This window comes from Erigeron canadensis, chromosome 9 (assembly GCF_010389155.1).
Source record: "Erigeron canadensis isolate Cc75 chromosome 9, C_canadensis_v1, whole genome shotgun sequence".
Taxonomy (NCBI): Eukaryota; Viridiplantae; Streptophyta; class Magnoliopsida; order Asterales; family Asteraceae; genus Erigeron; species Erigeron canadensis.
In genome coordinates this window covers 27,214,898-27,234,977 of record NC_057769.1, presented here as the reverse complement: position 1 = coordinate 27,234,977, position 20,080 = coordinate 27,214,898, and the positions used below count along the sequence as shown (strand labels likewise).

Genomic DNA, 20,080 nt, shown 5'->3' with positions numbered 1-20,080 from the left:
TAAGACATTGAAATAAAAAAAAAGCATTGTTATACATTTAAATGTTTACAATGGAGCATATTAATAATGCATGTTTGGATATAATTCGCTTATAATAAAATAGGCTTTGTGATTTTGATATTAATAGATTTAGACCTGTGTCAAATACACGGATTGTTTATGTCATATTAGAGATAAATTAAATATATATAATCCAAGAAAAATTGTGAAAAAACAAACCAATGAATTCAACTATAAAAAAAATAAAAAAAAAGAAGTAATTAAAGTTATGACAAAATTAATTGGTAAATTTAAATATAATTAATGTAAGTTTTGGATTATATAGTTGTTATTTGTTAGATATATTATTTTATTTATAATAACTTATAATTATAGCTATATGAAGACTAATTGTAAACAAAATTGAATATTTTTAACTTTTAAAAAACTGTATTTTATTTTTTAGTTAGTTGGATATTTGGGATACACATAAGTTTTATATATTATCTATTTTTTAATAAAGTTATTACTTTAAGAAAAATGTTTAAAAATATAAATTGGTGATGAAAAATCAAAATGTGTAAATTAATTTAGACATGTGCTGATTTAATTAATTTTGAAAAATTGAGAGCTGTAATTGGTTAATTGATGTTAGGTCAGTTGACTTTACGTATATATTAAGATAAGGTATAAAGTAATTACCTTGATTGATAAGATGTTTCTAGATTGGATAAAACATGTAACTCTATGATGATCATTTTTTAACTGGCTTGTCGTTGTTGGTAAAAATAGTGAGTCCGCCAATTTCGACAATCTATTCTATTCAATCATGTCTGTGGGTTTATATATTAGATCAAGGGTGATGAAGAACTAGGCTTGATATGTTGGGTTAATCGGGCTCGCTCATGGGTCATGAGTCAGTGTGTCACCAAGATCCTTAACCATAACTGAACACCTCTTACCACTAGACTAAGATGTCACTTATATTATTAGGGAAGGTATTCAATACTGAACCAACTGATGTCAAAACCAGTTAGGCCGAACGGAGTGAGGCGTGCCCTTCCCAAGGGACACCAAAAAAAGCTCGTGGAACGCTCAACACATCGCTCTAGGCCAAAAATTTGGCTTCACAGTTCGAATTTGGACGCCTAATACACTTATTTTGACCAAACACCACCAACGTCTCCCCCCCCCCCCCCCTTCCAACGACTACCTCTTTTTCTTTTTTAAATTTTTTTCCAATTTTACAAAAACAACCCCTATAAACATTATTTTCATCAAACCATATTCATTTACACTCATTTTCTCCATATGATCTCTTCCATCATAACCGAAAATCACTCTTTTTTTCCCATCTTTTTCCCAAGAGAAAGAAAAAAGGATCACAAACATCTCTAAAAAAGAGGTATGAAGCTGGAGACCCTACTGTTGGTCTTCTTGGTGAACCGTCCGAAAAATTTGACTTTTTTGTCTCATATGAAGACTCACCACCTAAACCTTCATCACCCACAAAACCTGAGATCCAACCAGATTATAATTGGAAAGAATGCTTCGTCATTACCCCATCCCCAACATCCTCAGAATACCAAACAGAATTCCCTCCGTTGTCCTCCTTTGAAAATCCCCAACAAAAAACCAAACACAGCTGGAAAGTCCAAACACCAAATATTGTTGGTCCCAATGGTGTCACAAATAACATCTCTCCTGCTGAAGCTACACTAAACTGGCAAAGTGAAAACGTTGTTGCTCAGAATAAGGCCCTTCAAACAATCATTACCCAACAACAGACGGCCTCAAAAGAACAGCAAGCAATACTGACAAGAGTACAAGGCTTAGAAGGAATCATTTATGATCTTAAGTCTAAGATTCTTGAAGTCCATGGTGAACTCTTTGAGATGGTAAAAGATATCTCATTCTCCCATAGACCTAAGCATCTTGTCAAAAAAGAAGAAGAGATGAAGTTCCTTAAAGCACAACTAACTGATCTGGAAAGACAACACAAACAGCAACGATTAGACACTCTTTCTGATGATCCATGGAGGGTGTCTACTACCCCATTTGTTAGACCAGCTTTTGATCCGCAACCGTTGTCAACATCACTGTTTGCAACACCGTCTCCATCAATGAAACTATGGTCAAAAGAGCAAACCCAGATCAAACAGAGAGCCAGAAAGGCTTCCCCAACACAGAACCCTCCCAGCTATGTCAACCAACCATCATCATCAAGCAACATAAAAGAGCAAGTAGTTGATGACAGCATGATGATAGCCTCTTCCAAGGCTCCAGTTTCTCTACCTTTATAACTTATGTCGGGAAGATCAAAAACCACTGAAAACGGTAGCTCCCATCATTACTGAAAATGGCTCTTATGAAGACTTACCACCAACAACTGCCTTCGAACATCTGTTCATGGCAGAACCAGAGAAGGCCACTATAAAGAACGATTTTTAATCTGAGGTTGATGACGCTATGTCTGGAACAACTCAAAATGAAAACACTGAAAACATGCACAGGCATTCGAGCAACGATTCAAACATACAGTTCACTTTTGATGGCATCCCGCCATCAAAATGGAAAGAAAGAAGTATTGAAATGTTGACTTGGTGTACAGCTGAACTCCAATATTACAACATAGACATAGTCATCAAAAGATTCTTAACCAGATGCCAAGGCAGGCTCAGGGACTGGTATATGAGTCTTGGTGATTACAGAGCCCATCAGCTGCTTTATGCATAATCTGCAGAAGTTTTTATGAACTTTATTATATTAGAGTTCATTGGGGACCCGACACAACACACTGTCCGCGCCAGAGAAGAATTTCTAAAAATGAAGTGTTGTTCGTTCCAACTAAAAGACTTGGAGAAACACTACAATAGAATGTCAGAAAGGTTCTACTGCTTAAACGACATAGATGATGTGAACCTGAAACAAGTTTTTCTAAACTCCTTCCCAGAATCTCTTGCAAATGAAGCGTATAGAGCATTGGAAAACAAAAACAAGACAGTCGCCAATGTCACCCTGGACGAACTCTTCCAACTCATAAAGAATGCTTTATCTAAGCTATGTAACTAAAAGAAATTTTTGGTTGAATTTGAGAAAACTGGAAAGAGTCTTGGATCTGCTAGTGATGAAAGGCATTTAAAAATCAAATGCAAAGATGAATCATCATGTAGCTGCTCCCGTCTTTCAAAGAGGTCCCTTATAATAAAAAAGTTTAGTAATTACTACTCATCTGAGAAGAAGAATAAAAAAGACAAAAAGGATTGGAAATTCCTTAGCAAACATGAAGAAGAGATGAAGTTCCTTAAAGCAGTAAGAGGACTAGATGAATCTGCAAGGTTCTGATACCAGATAGGGGGGGAGGGTATGGCTGATTTATATAAGACCAGTAAGAGGACTAGATGTTCTTTTAAGCTAGAAGATCTTGAAGGATCTTAAAGCTGACGGAACTTCTACACTACGGCTCGAGTGGAGCACTTAGTAGCTCGGAAGGAGCTATGAAACACTAAGACTCGAAAGGAGTTCTTAGTAGCTCGGAAGGAGCTATACAGGGCTAAGGCTTAAAGGAGCTCTTAGGAACCAAGAGAGAATTATAGAACTAGAAAGAGAAGTATAGAAAGAAGTTTTTATTTATTTTCTTGGATGATTTACAAATGATGGGGAGACTTCCTTTTATAGGCAAAGGAAAGGACTCCATGACAACATAACAATAATATAAAAATCTAGACATACTTATCTAGATGGAATATTCCTAGGATATGCTTTAATCACTATAAGAGTGATTAAGACCTTATTTAATCATTAAACACACTTAAGACGCACTTAACACTTAAGACACACTTAATACATTATTTAGACAATATTAACGTAACGACACACAATGCTAAACTTCTTTCTGCCGATTAAGTATCTTGACGTCGAACTACCATTGTTGACCCTTAAACTTCATCACTTGTTGTAGCTGGGACTTGGAAATAGTGCACTTTGGTGAATATTGGAAGCTTATTGAGATAATCTGTATAAGTTTGATCCCATTCACGCACTTGCGGATGTTTATGAATATCTTTTGTCCCATTTAGAATCTCTGGGTCTTTCTCTGCAACATCAGACTTGTTTGCTTCTGCCAACACCATGCGGGTTCTTATCCATGATTCATAGTGATTTTGTTTGTAAAATGAATCTGCTGGAGTCATATCCATCCATCCTTGAATGAACTCATCTGGGCTGCATCGTTGGGTGGTTTTATGGAATTTAGGCTTGTAAAGAGTAAGGATACAATGTTTCCTAGGGGCTCTTCGTAATGCATAAATCCATTCATCCATCGGGAGAAACCACTGTAGAAGACGGTAGGTGTTGAGTTCATTTTTGGTCAATTCACCCAATTCGCAACGCACCAGGTAGGTTACAAGTTTCTGGGAGTTAAAGGCGAAAGCTGTGCAGAACTCTTTAGTGAGGTACCAAAGGAAACTTAAAGCTTCATCTGGCAGAGCATCCAGTTTTTTAATACGTAGAGTACTTAAGTATGGGTGGTCTGGGTGGAAATGAAGGCCATATAGAGGTCTGCCACATGTTTGTATAGTGATGGTGAGAAATGCTTTCCAGGATAAGAGGGATGGGTCATTTATGTTGTTTTTCTTGACCACTTCTGTAATTTCTTCTGGGACGCCCTCTTCTTTTAGTTGCTGATGAAGTGGCTTGGTTGGTTTGGATGTACTCATTGTAGTTTGTGGATGGCGCTTCATGCCTTTGTATTTCTTTTTATAACTATCATTTTCAGGATTATTCATGTACCTGTGCTGAACAGTAAATGTCCATTGGTTCTTCGAGAAGGGCGGCATCTTCTGTCTAATCAGGGGACTGTTGAGAGTATGGGCATTTTGTCTGAGCATTATCTTGCTTTCACCTTTGGGAATCTTTGCAGGTGCAATCATGCCTTGGGGTCTATTATCAATAACTCGTAGGACCTCATTTGTGAGTTGTCGTCTGACAGATTCTCTCCACTTGTTTGGGGGGTCCCTTTTTTGTATGTTAGCGTTTTTCTTGTCAATGAACAGTGATGTCTCTTGAGGAAAAGATAGGGGCGGGCGATCTTCTTGTTCAAGGAGCGCCAATTGTGCCATGTAGATAGGTCTAGGACCTATTTCTGAGTCAGTTGACTCGTCTGTATCTGACTCGTCCGTGTTTGACTCGTTTTTGTTGTATCAGATTGAGCAGATCGTCTTTTCTCCAGGGTTATCATCTAAGGAATACAAGGACTCTAGATCTGAAACATCAACTGGCTCAATCTTGTTGATTGCTTCAATCAATGCTTGGGTCTTCTTTTTTTTTGCAATCTTTAGCAAAATGTCCATTTTTATTTGCAGACATAGCATCGATCAGCTTTAAGATCCTTCAACTTCAACCCAAACTTTAGTCCCAAAATGAATCTGCACAACTTCAACCCAAATTTTAGGTGCAGATCGAATATCACAAGGAAAGTTTAGATTATGTTGTCTTAATCGGGTTCACGGTAGAAAGTCTACTCACTTAATACATAGTTGAAAAAACTCCCTATAAATTCATCTGAATACATAACAATCATGTATTTGAACTTTAATAAATAGTTTTTATTTTATTATGTTTGTAATTTTTATTTATAGTAAGATGTTTATTTTAAAAAAAATTAATTTAAGGTGAAAAAAAAAAAAAACAATGATTGGAATATGACAAGTGTCACAACTCTCTCCAACATCAAACTTGTCTCACTCTCCATTTTCCCGCCAAAACTCTCTTGCTTATGCACCAGATGGCTTTTATCTCCCCTCTCCAACTAGCCCCACTCCTTTTAGCCTTATAACAAGGACGAATATTAACCTAACGACTATATCATGACGAGTTATTAAAGCACCCGATCATCTTAAAATTATATAAAAACTCTACTATTTATTACTCGTATGTTTTATAGAACTTGAACAATTCGTGACATTTATTACTTGAACCAAGATCATTCGCTTTTCATTAAAGTTGTTGTAATAAACAAAATAAATTACAATATGATGACGTCACCATAATCAACCCCCAATCCTATATATAAAACTCTTCCCCTTTTTCACCTCTTCGCTTCCAATCACAAACCCTAATTCAACAAAACCACCAAATTCATTAATTCACCACCCTATATATACACTGTATATATATCTATACATCAAATAATAACAATATTAATCATAATCAATATAAATGTCAAACAATCTATGGGTAGGAAGCTTGGCCGGCGACGTAACGGAAACGGAATTACGGAAACTGTTCGAAAAACACGGCGGCGTGGATAGTGTGTGTTGTTATCCTTCACGGAATTACGCTTTTGTGTATTTAAATAACGCTGATGATGCTAAAAAAGCTAGAGATAATCTTCAAGGCGTGGTTGTTCATGGAATTCCGCTGAAGATCGAGTTTGCGAAACCGGTTTGTGTCGTTCCGTTACGTTTTCGATGTCTTTTCGTTATCGTTTATGTTATCGTTATTGTTATATATGTGTTTAGATATAAATGATTTGTATATATCGTTGTTGATATTTGGTTCATTGAATGTAGTGAAATAGATATTTTTTTTTAAATTTTTTTTATTTTCTTCGTAAATTCGATGATTGCCTCATGATTTGTATCAATTAAAACTTGTGATTAAAATCTGCAATTAAAATCGGAACTCCTGACTCAAACCGTATTGATTAAGAAACGGATTAGTCGTGTGCTAAATCAAAGTTACGCAATATTAACATCACAAGTTGGGAGTTGTTTTTAGAATGCATACCATAACGTTAGTATAATGAACGAACGAATTGTTTATAATGAAACTTATGCCTATGAGCCTATCAACGATTTGGAGGCTTATAATTGAATTCAACCTTGTGACCGAAAATACGTGAACCAACATTGTTTCATTGAACGGTTTTTTTAAATTAGTTGAGGCTGCCGGCCATGTCTTTCTTAGTAGGTGATACTTAACGGTATGTAATTGGTAATTTGATCATATTTCAAACTTGTGAAAGATATGATTTGTAACGCATAACATGCAAATGAGCCTGGTTTGATTGCTGTTAAGTTGGCCATTCCAGTACTTTATAAAAGATGTTTCTATATAAAAACAACTTAACTAGTCAAGTGGGAAACGTAAACTCAGAAGACAATCAAAGTATCACTTAAAACAAACATCATTAGGTTATGGCTAACCTTCCCCTATGTGTCACTGATGAATCGAGTACAGAGATAAAAAAATAACATCGCAAGTAATGGATAAATCATAAATCCTACAAAGACGCAAGAAATAACCTTTAAGTAAATTGTATATAACAAGTTTACTGATATCATTGTTTCTTTGTATTTAACTCCCATGTCTTATTTTGCAAGTTTTACCATCAACGTTGGACTTTCTTTTCTACCCGTAGATGCCTCGTCAGTCAGCATGCTACTGCTACACTACCTGCGTCACTTGCAAAATTGACCTTTTAAGTATTTCCAATAAATACTGTATCTGAGTGGCTTTTTTGTACATAGACACTCATTTCAGAGTACACATTTGCTGGCTTGATCTATAAAGCTATAATATATCTTAATTGTTTAACATGGGCATTCTTCTCTAACAAAAAATGTAAACTCTTATGCTAAAATTCCCAAGGCTTACTCAATAAAGTAATAATATTAGGTTTGCATCTATTTGGACTTCTTATGCTTGCTTAGCTGTTTCAAATTTGACGCATAGTTGCACTTATTGGTTTCTCTTGAAGGCCTACTTTTTAGGATTCTAGTTTTCTTTGGTGTTGTCATTGCTTAACCGAGTTGTAGTAATCAATCGATTATCTTACTACTGTGTAACAGGCTAAACCTTGCAAGAGCTTGTGGGTCAGTGGTATCAGTTCTTCCATATCGAAAGAAGATTTACTGGAAGAATTTTCTAAATTTGGGAAAATCAAGGATTTTAAATTCCAATCCGATAAAAATGTCGCATACATTGATTATTTTAGACTAGAAGATGCAACTAAGGCCGTTAAAGCTATGCATGGACAATATAAGGGTGGAAGTGTGATTCGTGTGGATTATTCCAGATCTCATTCTAGAAAAGTATGTTATTAATATTCTAATATCACTTCTAAATAATAAAAAACAATTGTTCATTTATCTTTTCGTGTCTCGTATCAGATGGTAATATTAATTGTTGCCACCAATGTTTTCTTACAGGACATTCTTTCATCAGAAGGTCGGAAAGGGGATGAAGAACAACCAAGTAACGTGTTATGTGTATCTTATCCTTCAGATCTTGATATTGATGAACAAATGTTACACAATGCCATGATATTATTTGGTGAGATTGAGAAAATAAAAAGTTTTCCTTCAAAGTACCGTGCAATTGTTGAATTTAGAAGCATTGAAGAGGCACAGCAGGCCAAAAATGGATTGCAGGGAAAACTTTTTAATGATCCTAGAATAGAAATCACATTCTCAACAGAAGAACTCTCACCAAACCAGTATCTTAATGGAACCAGAGGCCCAATGCCTAATGCTTTATTCAAAGACTTCCCATTCCAAGCACCACAGTTCGATGTGATTGGTCCATCTATAGTGTCACATAGCTTCCATGGGCGTGTGCGTCCTCTTGTGGGAGCAGATGATAGTTATATGCACCCTTTTGCTCCCCAAGGTAGTTTTGATTCAATACTCCCAGGTCAAGGTATTTCGGGGCCAGACCCTTATTCTATAAATCCAGTAAGCGGCCTTAATTGGAGGCCTTCAAATCAGATCCTTTCTTTGCCTTCAGCAAGTATTAACCCTTTGACCAAGTCTGCTTCTCGGACACGGGATGTTTTTGATGCAAGCCAAAATCAGAGGCAGCTTAAAAGGTTCAAAACTGATGGTCCAATGCCCCTAAAAGAAACAAATGATCGGGTTTTGCGAACTGATCATTTATCCAATCCTCAAACGAAGGGCTCAAACTTAAGATTCCAAAGCGTGAACCCCAACATTGACCGTCCTGGTGTTTATCATATCTGGCGAGGCATCATTGCTAAGGGTGGAACTCCTGTTTGTTGTGCACGGTGTGTTCCTGTTGGAGATTGGATTGGATATGAGATGTAAGTTATCACTTTCTCTATTGTTTTTATTTTTTTATTTACAAAATAATGATGAACCCATGTATGCACTTTATTTTGGGGGTGGGGCTGATAAGAGGTGCAAGGGGAAATATCTGTTCATCTTTTTCCAAAATTTAAATGAAAAGTCGTTATCTGCAAAATATAAATGAAACTAAAAGATAAACATGATAATTATGCCTATGAAAGAGTTAAGAAAAAAAGGCAGACACGTCAAGTTAAAGGTTTTAGATAGTTTGTATCATCCTTTTGCTTTTAAGTAGTGTGTATCTGTCTTACTCATTGCTTCAGAAAATTGGAGTTGATTTCTTGTTTTTTCTCTTTCATATTCATTAAGCCCGAGTTTGCATTATGATAGTATATCATTCTTATTTTATTTTTTATTATTTTTTGGCAAAAGATAGAAGTTTGACCTCATGTACATGATCATGTATCCTTTTTTAAGTTCATGGCCACTAGTTCAAGGATTTGCAAGGAACAACTTTTTTTTACCAAGTTTAAAAATCATAATCTATCATTATAAAATAAAGGCCAAAGTTAAAAAAAAACGAGTACGTATCTGAGTTCGTTCTCTGTCTCTCTGGTTGCAAAAATAGAAACAAAATAAATGAGATTGAGAAGACACATCAAGATATAAATACCAATTTGATATGTAGTTTACTTGAGCCTTCGGTTTCAGGTTTGAAAGTTATGAACAAATTAGATTTCTAGAATGTTAAGAAATATCTAGGAATCTAGCTTATGAACTATACAATCAAAACTATAGGAGTGGGCTGGTTGAGTCTTGGGTGTCTTATAATCTATCTAATAATGTAATGAAGTCGACACTTTGTTGATTATATGAGCCATATATGAGATTTGATATAAGAAAAGATGCTTAGGAAGATTATATATTGTTATGAAGAGAACTCTTTCATACAAGTCCATTTTTAACTGAAGTTTTAAGATAAGGATAGTACATTGATTATTTAAATCTTTTAAGTTTAAACTAGGATTGGAATTCTTGTAAGAATATTGGAATTCCTGTAACAAGATTAATGAAGGGTATGCATAATACTTGCTTGATCAATCAACAATTTGTGCCTATTGATTGTGTACAAATTTCTCAGTATCTTAATAACGTTTGGTTTTTTGAACCTGCAGCCCTGAAATTGTAAATTGCTCAGCTAGAACAGGATTAGACACGTTGGCAAAACATTACGCAGATGCTATAGGTTTTGATCTTGTTTACTTCTTACCTGATAGTGAAGAGGATTTTGCTTCGTATACTGAATTCTTACGGTACATGGGTGACCGTAACCGAGCAGGTGTTGTTAAATTTGTTGATGGGACTACCTTATTCTTGGTCCCACCATCTGACTTTCTTACAATGGTTTTAAAAGTTTCTGGTCCCGACCGTCTCTATGGGGTCGTATTGAACTTTCCGAAGCCTGTATCTAACAACGTATCTGGTCCCTCAATTAGCCAGCCTCAGTATAATGATAATTTGCAAGTTCCCCTATCTAGTAATCCCCAACCTGTGCACTCTGTACAATCTATTATAGCCACACCAACCACCTCTGTTGGACTTTCTTTGACACCTGAACTTATTGCCACTCTGGCTTCTTTGTCCAAGGTTAACTCTAATGGCCACCAACCATTAGGTACGTTGGCAGGGCCAGTATTGAACGAAAAGAATTTTCAGGGACAGATATCTGAAAATGAAACATCCAAATTAACTGGACATTTCACACAAAAACAGACGTATCCATCAAATACAACCAATGCCTCTAATTTGGCAGTTATTAGAGATAGTCATATTCACGACCCTTCTTTCAGTCTGTCTCACAATCAGGCAACAGCATCTATGACAAGTTCTAGCTATCAAACTCCACAAGGTGTACAATTTGAACTTCCCGTGCAGGCTGCTCAGCAATACCAACTTGATAACCCACAGGATTTGAACACTGATACTTCCTCCGTGTTTCATCGTGGAGTTAATGGTGTCACATCTTCAAACCAGGTAATTGGTGTTAATTTTAATGAAGCTCAAAGTATGGTGAGCTCTGGTATGCATCTCCCAGAACAGCTGCAACAACTACAACCGGGGTTGAAGGGAGCAAGTCAACAAAAGTTGGAGTTCGATGCAAATAAGAATGAGCGATACCAATCAACTCTGCAATTTGCAGCTAATCTCTTACTTCAGATACACCAGAAGCGTTCGGGAACGGAAACAGGGAAAGGGAATGGGAACCGCTAAGAAGGTACGTTAGTCAAGGTATTGCTGACCCCATCTTTCTTTTATATATGTCTTTTAAATAGTTTATACATGCTTAGATCTGCATCTAGATGTCAGTTATTATTTGGCTAGTGTCATTCCTTTTTGTGATATATTCTTAGGAATAAATCTAAATTTCAACAGAAAGATGAATAGCCATTGACTGTGGTTGTGGGTGGGTTGTTTAGTTTGATACTTGAAACATGAGCTCTGGGTGGCTTATGGGCTTCTGTAGGAAAGAGTGCAGTCTAGTGCAACGTGACATTAAGTTTCTGCTATAATAGGTGCTTAAGCACTAGCCAGGCTAATCATGTCCAATTTTTTTTGTCTTACAATCTGCTCATAAACTACCATCTTCAAATGAGTTAATTGATGTGGTTTATTAACCACTTCTAAGCAAGTTATAGTTAATTGAGTTAATTGATCTGGTTACTTTGGTTTTATCAGATGGTTGGGTAATTCTAGTATCCTTTTTTGAAATGTTAATACACACATGAAGAAATACCTTTATTTGACTGTCACAATTCCTTCCAGTTTTTTGTTGATTATAGTTTTTTGGTACATGATATTACTTCTAAAATACTAGTTATATATAGATGTAAGTACTCATGAATGATTTGAGGGATCTAGTTTGGAGAGAATTGATTAGATAAACTGCACAACCAAGATATGCCATTTTTGTAAGAATTATGGACATAGCTGAACGTGTTTCCCAATGTGTTACACTCGTTCTTTCAGGTTTAAGATTTGTTGTGCAATATGATCTTTATGCTTTAATGTGCTTGATATGATATATACTTATGGAATTCGTATACTCTGTCAGTTTACTTTCTTTTTAGTGTCAATTTGCATATCATAGTCTCTGCTGAATATCTAATTTGCTCATGATGTTAGAGATAGATGTAGTTCTTCCTTTTCCTCAATTTTGCTCAAAGTAATTTTGATAGGATGCCTATTGCCGTCTTGCATGCTGTTGCATCTAACGGCCATCACAAAGCTTTTTTTCTTTTTCTTTTTCTTTTTTAAATGGAATTTGAGTTTCTTGCTTCATTTTACTACCCTCATTTATAGTTGTACATACAAGTTGTAATATTTATATAAGATTCATACCCCTTCAACCTCTGTAGACATTTGTGTGTTAATATGTGAGTCATTTTTATATTCATAAATTATGATATACATGGAGCTAGGTCAACCTATAACCTTCTCATGCTTTATTGTTTAAAGGGGAACTAAATGTAGGCATATTCGCGATTCAGTTATTTCGTTCTGAGAAACCTCAAACAAAAGCTCATACACGGTTAGGCCAAAAACTTGAACTTAAAAACATAACCTATTTTCAACGTAATTTTAAATGTGTTGATATATGTAAACGGTTTGGCTTGGTTAACCAGTTCCTCTAAATAATTTAACTTAATTGAGTTATACATAATGCATTTCATCAAAAAAATTTCCCAAATGTTTCACGTTTGTGGATAACCTCTTTTTATTAGAGTTTAATTTCTACTCTATGGTTTCGTTCAAACAATCATAATATGGATGCTTAAGCATAAGCTGGTTGATTCCAGATGTATAATATATACTCGACTATGCAAATATATTATTGGGTAATCTTGTAAGCATATGCATATGCAATTTTTAGTACAGTAATATATAAATTTTATTTTAGGATAATGCCTTTGTGCCTCATCCAGAGGCTTTTTTCTTTTAGGTCACTCAATTATACAAAGTTTTATCTATGTATTTCATTTTTTTTAATACCAACTTCGAGTAAAAAACTTGTTAAACTTTTCCTAAATTACAAAACTTATCTTTTTATTAACTCATAAAAAGTAAAATGTGCAATAATTTTTATACATGGGAAAAGTTCACTGCTTTTAAAATAGGCATAGCAAATGGTATGTTTTATTTCAATCAAAGACAACGGTCAATAGTGGCATTATCTTTTCTTTTTTTCATTTTTTTTTCTTTTTCCTTCGTCCTTTCCTATATTTGGGATATCCACAACGCGTCCAGTGTAGCAATGAAGCATATATTATGCAAATATGATTACTACTTGTTTGATTGGAGATTTATATAATCATAAGGGTTAAAGTCACTAAAATACAATGTATTTTTTCAAAATTATCTGTTTTTAGTTATGTAATTTCTTTTGTTCCTTTAGGTCATTGTACTATTAAGTTTCTAACAAATACTATAGGACTTTCAGAACAAATAGTACAATGGCCCAATTACAAACATTAATACACGATTAAAAACAAATGTCTTTAAAAAGTACGTTATATTCTCATGACTTTTCTGGGTAAAGGTTCATCTTGGTTAATTTGAGTTTTTAGTAACTCATTCATACAAATGTAGACTTGTATAAAAACAAAAAAAAAATTAAAAAAAGAAGCTTTAAGCCAATCACAAGTCATGCGTAGCATCATGATTGTTGTTGGGAAACCAACGTTTAGAAATAATATACCAAAAAAAAAAAGACAAACTTACAAAGGTAGCATCTATCAGAAAAACCAACAGATATGGTATTTGGTCTATATTTATTTGTATTTTTTTTATAGGCGTAATATTTCTCTTTTTATCTCAAGGTGTTGGCTTAATTATGCCATTTGACGACATACTTACAACCGACTGACTATCCTGGTTTGAACAAAAATAAAAGTAGTAATGTCATACTCCCGAGTTATGATTAATGTCATTTGATAGGATTTTCATTCTCGCATTGATAAGCTTTTCTAATCAACTTTTCACATGGACCCGTCTACGTTTTTGCCACTTGAAATAATACAACTAACGGAACAATGTATAAAGCTGAATCTTGTCACAATATAAAAATCTTAAAGCTATATACTATCATAATTTTACATTGAATGATAGAACTGAGTGACGTGTGAAAAAAAAAAACAAAAAAAAGAAAAGAAAAGAACTAGTTTTGTTGCAAGTAGACTCGTAAAAGTATTACAACTTACAAGTCAGTTGTGAACTTAACACTCAACGTATATATATAAATAAAACTAGTATTATGAACTTGATAGTTTGGATAAAACAAATAAACAGAGCTATAAGCATTTGAAGATACTTCAGGCAAAGTTCATATTGCTTTTTTTTTTTTTTTGTTCACTCATTCGGTCTCGAATAATAAAAAAGTGGAGAACTACGATTTGGATCAACCCGGTATCAAGTTTTAAACGTTTGGTACCTTTTATACTTAAATTCTTAAAACAGTCCATATTGTATGTATCTTTTGGGTTTTCTTTGTTTGCTGAAAAATGGGCCGTCTTGATGTATCCATTAACACTATTTTTGTCACATATATATATATTTTTCTTTCGAATGGTCTATGAAAAAAAATTATTATTGCTTATGAATTATGACATTCATAGGGGTTGTAAATAGTTGTGTAAGTTATAGGTGAACTATCAAACGAGTTTCTTCATTCAAGTTTTACAGTAAATGATAAAACACCATATATTGCTTAATTGCAAGAAAATAGATTTTAATTAAATATATATAAATAAAAACTAAGGTAACGTTATAGTCTATCTGATTTATATAGAAAAAAAATATGCTAATCATAGTCCTCAAGGCTATCGAAGTTCGGTGTTATATATAGCCATCGAAATTTCTTTATAGGAATGGTTAATGTAAGGGTTATATTTAATAAAATTTCTAAAATGAAAAACAAAGAAAGGAAGATAGAAAGAAAGAAAGAAGGGATGACCTGGTATCCTATTTAAGACCCGCATTTACGGGTTTTATTGTTATACCCATTATCCAAGCATGACGTGTATCATGGTCTATAACTTATATATTAATTGAAGTTTAATAAGTCGAAATCCACATTATTGATTTTTTATTTGTGTCGTCCCATAGTAGGTTTGAACATGGTTGTATTTTGCGAAGTATTCTCTGTTTATATATATAATACCCGCGCGTTTGTAATGGAATTTTGTTTTAGGAGTGACAATTTATTATAAAGGTAGATTTGGTAATTTAGTGTTATACTGTGTGGATGAGTATTTTGAGAACCATAAATAAAAACTCAGAATGCTATATATATGGTTTCGAATTGTCATGTGTTATGGTTTGTTTATGAGTTATTATATTTTCAGAAACCGTTAAATGGCGCCTAACGTGATTTACATGTAATGTAATGTAGGTTGAAGGCAGTTCAAGAAGCAACTCGATATGGCTTTGATTCGCCGAGGAAGGCAACACTCGAGATGTGTTCGCATTTCTAAATCATAATAATGAACTATCTCTACTTTCGGTTTTCTGTATTGTAGTTGTTTTTGTTTAATTAATATTACTTCTGGTTTTGATATACATTTATAGAAATATTTTAATGGCCAAATCTGGTGCATCAATTCCACTTGCAAAACAAAATTATGAAATTTCAAATATTTACCAAAATAATCAAGATATTAACATAACAAACGTTAAATCATTTTAGAAATGAATTCATTAGAAAGTTTGATGAAAAGATTACTATTGATTCTACATATCGTACATGACTATGCATTAAGGTCGCATTTGGTAGAGTTGAATAAAAATAGAAATGGAATGGCATATTTAAATGACATGTTTGGCTAGCTATTTGTAAATCTCAATCAACCATTCCATGAGGATAGCTATTATTTTTCCATTCCATCTTAGAATAAAATCAAATGGGTTTTTAAATTATATCTAAAATACCTACCAAATTTTATACCCAGTTTCAAACTCATGACATCAAACATCAATAGTAAACCGTGGGCCAAAACCATCCAAAATCAAAATGGGTGTTTTTGCCTGAAATCCCTACGTATCGTTCATTTTTTTTTTTAATGGTCACAGTTCCTTTTTTTTTTTTTTTTTCTCTATAGATTAATCTTGAATTAAAGTATTTAACAGAAGAAATAACAATTTAACTATGTAAGGGAAATACCACTCTTATTTTCACTTTCAAATACAATTTATGGAAGTTAAATCTTAATTATGTTCTTTTTTTTAAAGAAAAAACAAAAGAATGAATGTAATTAACAAAAAAAGTCAGTAACGAAAAATGAATCGTGTAAATTAATCGTAACTTTGTATTCAATATATGGATTGCACAATGGTTTTTCACTTGTAGATCATTATATTACTTCGTATAACTTTTACATCCTATATCTATACTATATTATAAAGCAGATTTCTCCTAGATTTTCAACATTGAATTTGAAATTTTCAATATTGATTTTAAGTACTTCTCCAAAATGCCCATCTTATCTATTATATATTTATTTAAAATAACTATAATACTCTTTATCTCTCCTCAAATCTCAACCAATCATCTTTTTTCTCTCTACTCCATAAATTATTTATTCCTCCAATTCATTCAAAATCTTTTATCTCAAAAACCGTACATCGATAAATTATAAAAATTGTATGGGTGTTCTTAAAATTTCATGCTCTTTCATTAGAGATGTCATTCGATATACTTTCGACAAATTTTTAAATCCGAGGGCGGAGCCCGTACGGCTAAGGCATTTGACTATCATACTCTATGACATATCAACTCCTATAACCTATCACATTCTATGACCTAGGTATCACCACCACTATCTCACCGCCGCAACGTACGGGTACTTGCTCTCGTTATTTCAAAAACATTAGGTTGATGTTTCTAAGTTTTAAAAAACTTAAGAAACATAAGTCACTAATATGTAATTACATACATCAAAATTAATACTAAACATCAACCTTTAAATTTCTGAATAATAGAATACAACTTTTGATAAAGGTATTACTTATTACTAACGACCCTTATCAAAACTATAAAAAAAAAATAATAACTTGACACAAATAACGCCTTAAGAAATTTGCATCTATGTTACCAAGATGATTTATGTCTCAATTCCTCATGGTGTTCGGGTTTATCTCTTTGGACACGTGCAAGCCGTGTTATCGCACATTAGTCTCCAAGGGTATGTTCGGGTTCCAACCTCTAACATATGTCACGCATGGATGTCACCACTAGGTATTGAAACACTAACTAACTTACATGTCGTTCTTAAATAAAAAAAATTAGTATTTCCAAATTTTTAGTAAGAAAAAATAGAATATAGTTTCTCAAAACTAATCTATATAACCCTCTAGGTATTTTAAATTTACATAATTAACCCTAAATTTTGCTCTTTCTCATAAATGAACACCATTCCAAAATTCTGAATTCACAAGCTTTTCCATGTTCTTTCTAAATATCTTCCTTCCAACATAACTTTAAAATTTTGAATATCGATTGATTATATCTCTCTTTTCTTCATTAGAATCCCACATTCAACAAATATCCATCCCACGCATTATCTCTAAAAATGTAAGAATTATTACCAACTTTTTGAGTTTCTTGAAACCCATATCTTGTTTCTTGGATATATTATATATATCAATGTATATCCATGTTATGATTTCAAGATTCTGACTTTTTAATACCCTTTTCGGTTTTTCACATTATAATGACATACATTGCGTTTTCTTTTGGTTTGCCAGACAAGAAAAAGATTGTTATAGATGGATAAAGATCATGTCTTGCCACCTTTTGGTAGGATTTCAAGTTTTTCAATAGGTGGTAATCAAGAAAATGTGAATTTGGATTTAGCCGAAAACAGGGTTAAAGCTGATTCGGGTCATTTTAGTCATGATATAAGCGGAATGCCTGATAGCCCACCAAAGTATATGGGTCATAGACGAGCCCATTCGGAAATTTTTACTCTTCCTGATGATATAAGTTTTGATAGTGATCTTGGTGTTGTGGGTGGTTTTGATGGTCCTTCGTATACTGATGAAACCGAAGAAGATTTGTTTTCTATGTATCTTGATGTCGATAAGTTGAATTCTTCGTCTGCAAAACCTGGTCCACCGTGTTCTGTAGAAATGCAGACAACAAAAATGGCTGCAACAACAATGCCTGAAAATTATGGTTATGGTTCGGGTGATAGGCCTAGAACTAAACATTTGCATAGTATGTCTATGGATAGTTCTACTACGTTTAAGCCAGAAGAGACATCTTCAATTGCAGATAAGAAATCAATGTCTGCCACAAAGCTTGCTGAGCTTGCTCTCGTTGACCCAAAGCGAGCAAAAAGGTAGGAATTTGTACTTGTAAGGGCGTTTGGATGTGTGTTTGGATATTCATATTGTATATAAATCTTTTTGAATTTAATTTTCTTGCTTGATAGGATATGGGCAAATCGGCAGTCTGCTGCAAGATCGAAGGAAAGAAAGATGAGATACATAGCCGAACTTGAAAGGAAAGTCCAGACACTGCAAACAGAAACAACAGCATTGTCTGCTCAGTTGACGCTTTTGCAGGTTTGTCTGCACTCATATAATGTCGATCAGTAGGGTCAGGCTTGAATGATTAAATGAATTTTTACCTATTTTCCTTTTTATCGCATTGTTTTCAGAGAGATACACATGGTTTGACAGCTGAGAACAACGAGCTAAAATTGCGTATACAAGCCATGGAGCAACAGTTTCATTTGCAAGATGGTAAGTTGTTTGACTATATTGCTGGAAACTTTGTTACTAGTAATTTGTAAGTGACCCTGTGACAGGGACTTTTTTCAAGCTTTACTAAGGGAATGGTGGCAATTTTAACTGGTCTATGTGAAACTGGGATTTATTTTTAACGTTGATGGGTCAAAGGGATAAAATCAGGAAAAAAATTATAAAAAAACTTACCAACAGAAAAACAGGTCAAAACAGGTTGAACAACTTAAACTTGGTCAATGGCATGACCCATTCACATTGCCCAACCCGCATGGTTTTCTTTTTCTTTTTGTGTACAAAGAAACAGGATGTAGATGCAATGCAGTACAAAAACCTTTCTTTGTGACCTTCAAAACTACTTGGTAACTTATATGAAGAATTGAACTTTCAACGATTACTGGATTGCATATATATTTGCTGTCATAAATAGATGGTTTATTAACTTTTTACAAGTTTACCGATAGTACAATTTATGCGCCAATGAAACCTTATTCAATTTGTTATTGTATGTAGCTGTAAGTGATGCACTTAGGAAGGAGATACAACATCTGAGAGTAATTACAGGTCAGAATCTCGCAAATGGTGGACCAATGATGAACTTTCCGCCACCTTATAGACCAAACCAGCAGTTTCACCCCAACAACCAAGCCATGCAAACAATGTTAACTGCTCAGCAGTTTCAACAACTCCAGTTTCAGTCCCGGAACCAGCAGCAGCAGCATTTTTTTCAACCACCACAACTCCACCAATATCAGCAGCAACAGCAACAACTCCATCAATTTCAGCAGCAGCAGCAGCTTCACCAATTCCATCAGCAACAGCAACGGCACCAAAATCTTGGTTAGAAGTTTACTGTCAAATTGGATGGCACTTTTCCTTGATACATCTTTGCAGGTTATGTTGTAGTGTTAAAATCGACTTAGGTTTGTCAATAGGCCAGTATCTGATACTACCTCGGTACGTCCCAAAAATGAGTACATATTTGACATTTCAGTGAAATTTTTACTATACAGAAGAAAATGATGGGTAATTCCCGTGTTGTAAACATATGAAATTGAGGTTCTAGTTTTTCAAGATGCTGATAGTTTGGTTTCTACATTAATTCAGATATATATGTTTTTGTTAATAGTCAGTAAGTATTCATTTGAGCAATACACATCTCGAATGGATATTGCCTAATACGCTACCTGCATTGTATTGTTACTAACCTT

The 20,080-nt window shown here is 34.1% G+C and overlaps 2 protein-coding genes across 3 annotated transcripts; both read left to right on the top strand.

The window, feature by feature from the left end:
- The first annotated feature begins 6,010 nt into the window (after nucleotides 1-6,010).
- LOC122582443 (flowering time control protein FPA-like) lies at nucleotides 6,011-15,724 on the top strand. Of its 2 annotated transcripts, none has more exons than XM_043754832.1 (5): nucleotides 6,011-6,423; nucleotides 7,833-8,075; nucleotides 8,193-9,082; nucleotides 10,244-11,343; nucleotides 15,517-15,724. In XM_043754832.1, exons 1-4 carry the CDS (start codon nucleotides 6,199-6,201, stop codon nucleotides 11,337-11,339), a joined length of 2,454 nt encoding a protein of 817 aa, XP_043610767.1. In that variant the 5' UTR covers nucleotides 6,011-6,198; the 3' UTR covers nucleotides 11,340-11,343; nucleotides 15,517-15,724. The 2 variants fall into 2 exon arrangements, with proteins under 2 accessions (XP_043610767.1, XP_043610768.1); XM_043754833.1 differs by having other exon boundaries at nucleotides 10,244-11,357.
- A 2,153-nt stretch (nucleotides 15,725-17,877) lies between these two features.
- On the top strand, nucleotides 17,878-19,714 carry LOC122583456 (probable transcription factor PosF21). The gene is made up of 4 exons (XM_043755858.1): nucleotides 17,878-18,463; nucleotides 18,557-18,689; nucleotides 18,785-18,869; nucleotides 19,383-19,714. Exons 1-4 carry the CDS (start codon nucleotides 17,889-17,891, stop codon nucleotides 19,712-19,714), a joined length of 1,125 nt encoding a protein of 374 aa, XP_043611793.1. The 5' UTR covers nucleotides 17,878-17,888.
- Nucleotides 19,715-20,080: the final 366 nt, after the last annotated feature.

Excerpts from the sequence above, each read along its gene's own strand:
- LOC122583456 (XM_043755858.1), top strand. The coding sequence starts at position 17,889 with ATGGATAAAGATCATGTCTTGCCACCTTTTGGTAGGATTTCAAGTTTT. Across the intron at positions 18,690-18,784 it reads CTCAGTTGACGCTTTTGCAG|AGAGATACACATGGTTTGAC; the intron begins GTTTGTCTGCAC and ends CATTGTTTTCAG. Across the intron at positions 18,870-19,382 it reads ACAGTTTCATTTGCAAGATG|CTGTAAGTGATGCACTTAGG; the intron begins GTAAGTTGTTTG and ends TATTGTATGTAG.
- LOC122582443 (XM_043754832.1), top strand. The coding sequence starts at position 6,199 with ATGTCAAACAATCTATGGGTAGGAAGCTTGGCCGGCGACGTAACGGAA. Across the intron at positions 6,424-7,832 it reads AGATCGAGTTTGCGAAACCG|GCTAAACCTTGCAAGAGCTT; the intron begins GTTTGTGTCGTT and ends ACTGTGTAACAG. Across the intron at positions 9,083-10,243 it reads GATTGGATTGGATATGAGAT|CCCTGAAATTGTAAATTGCT; the intron begins GTAAGTTATCAC and ends TTGAACCTGCAG.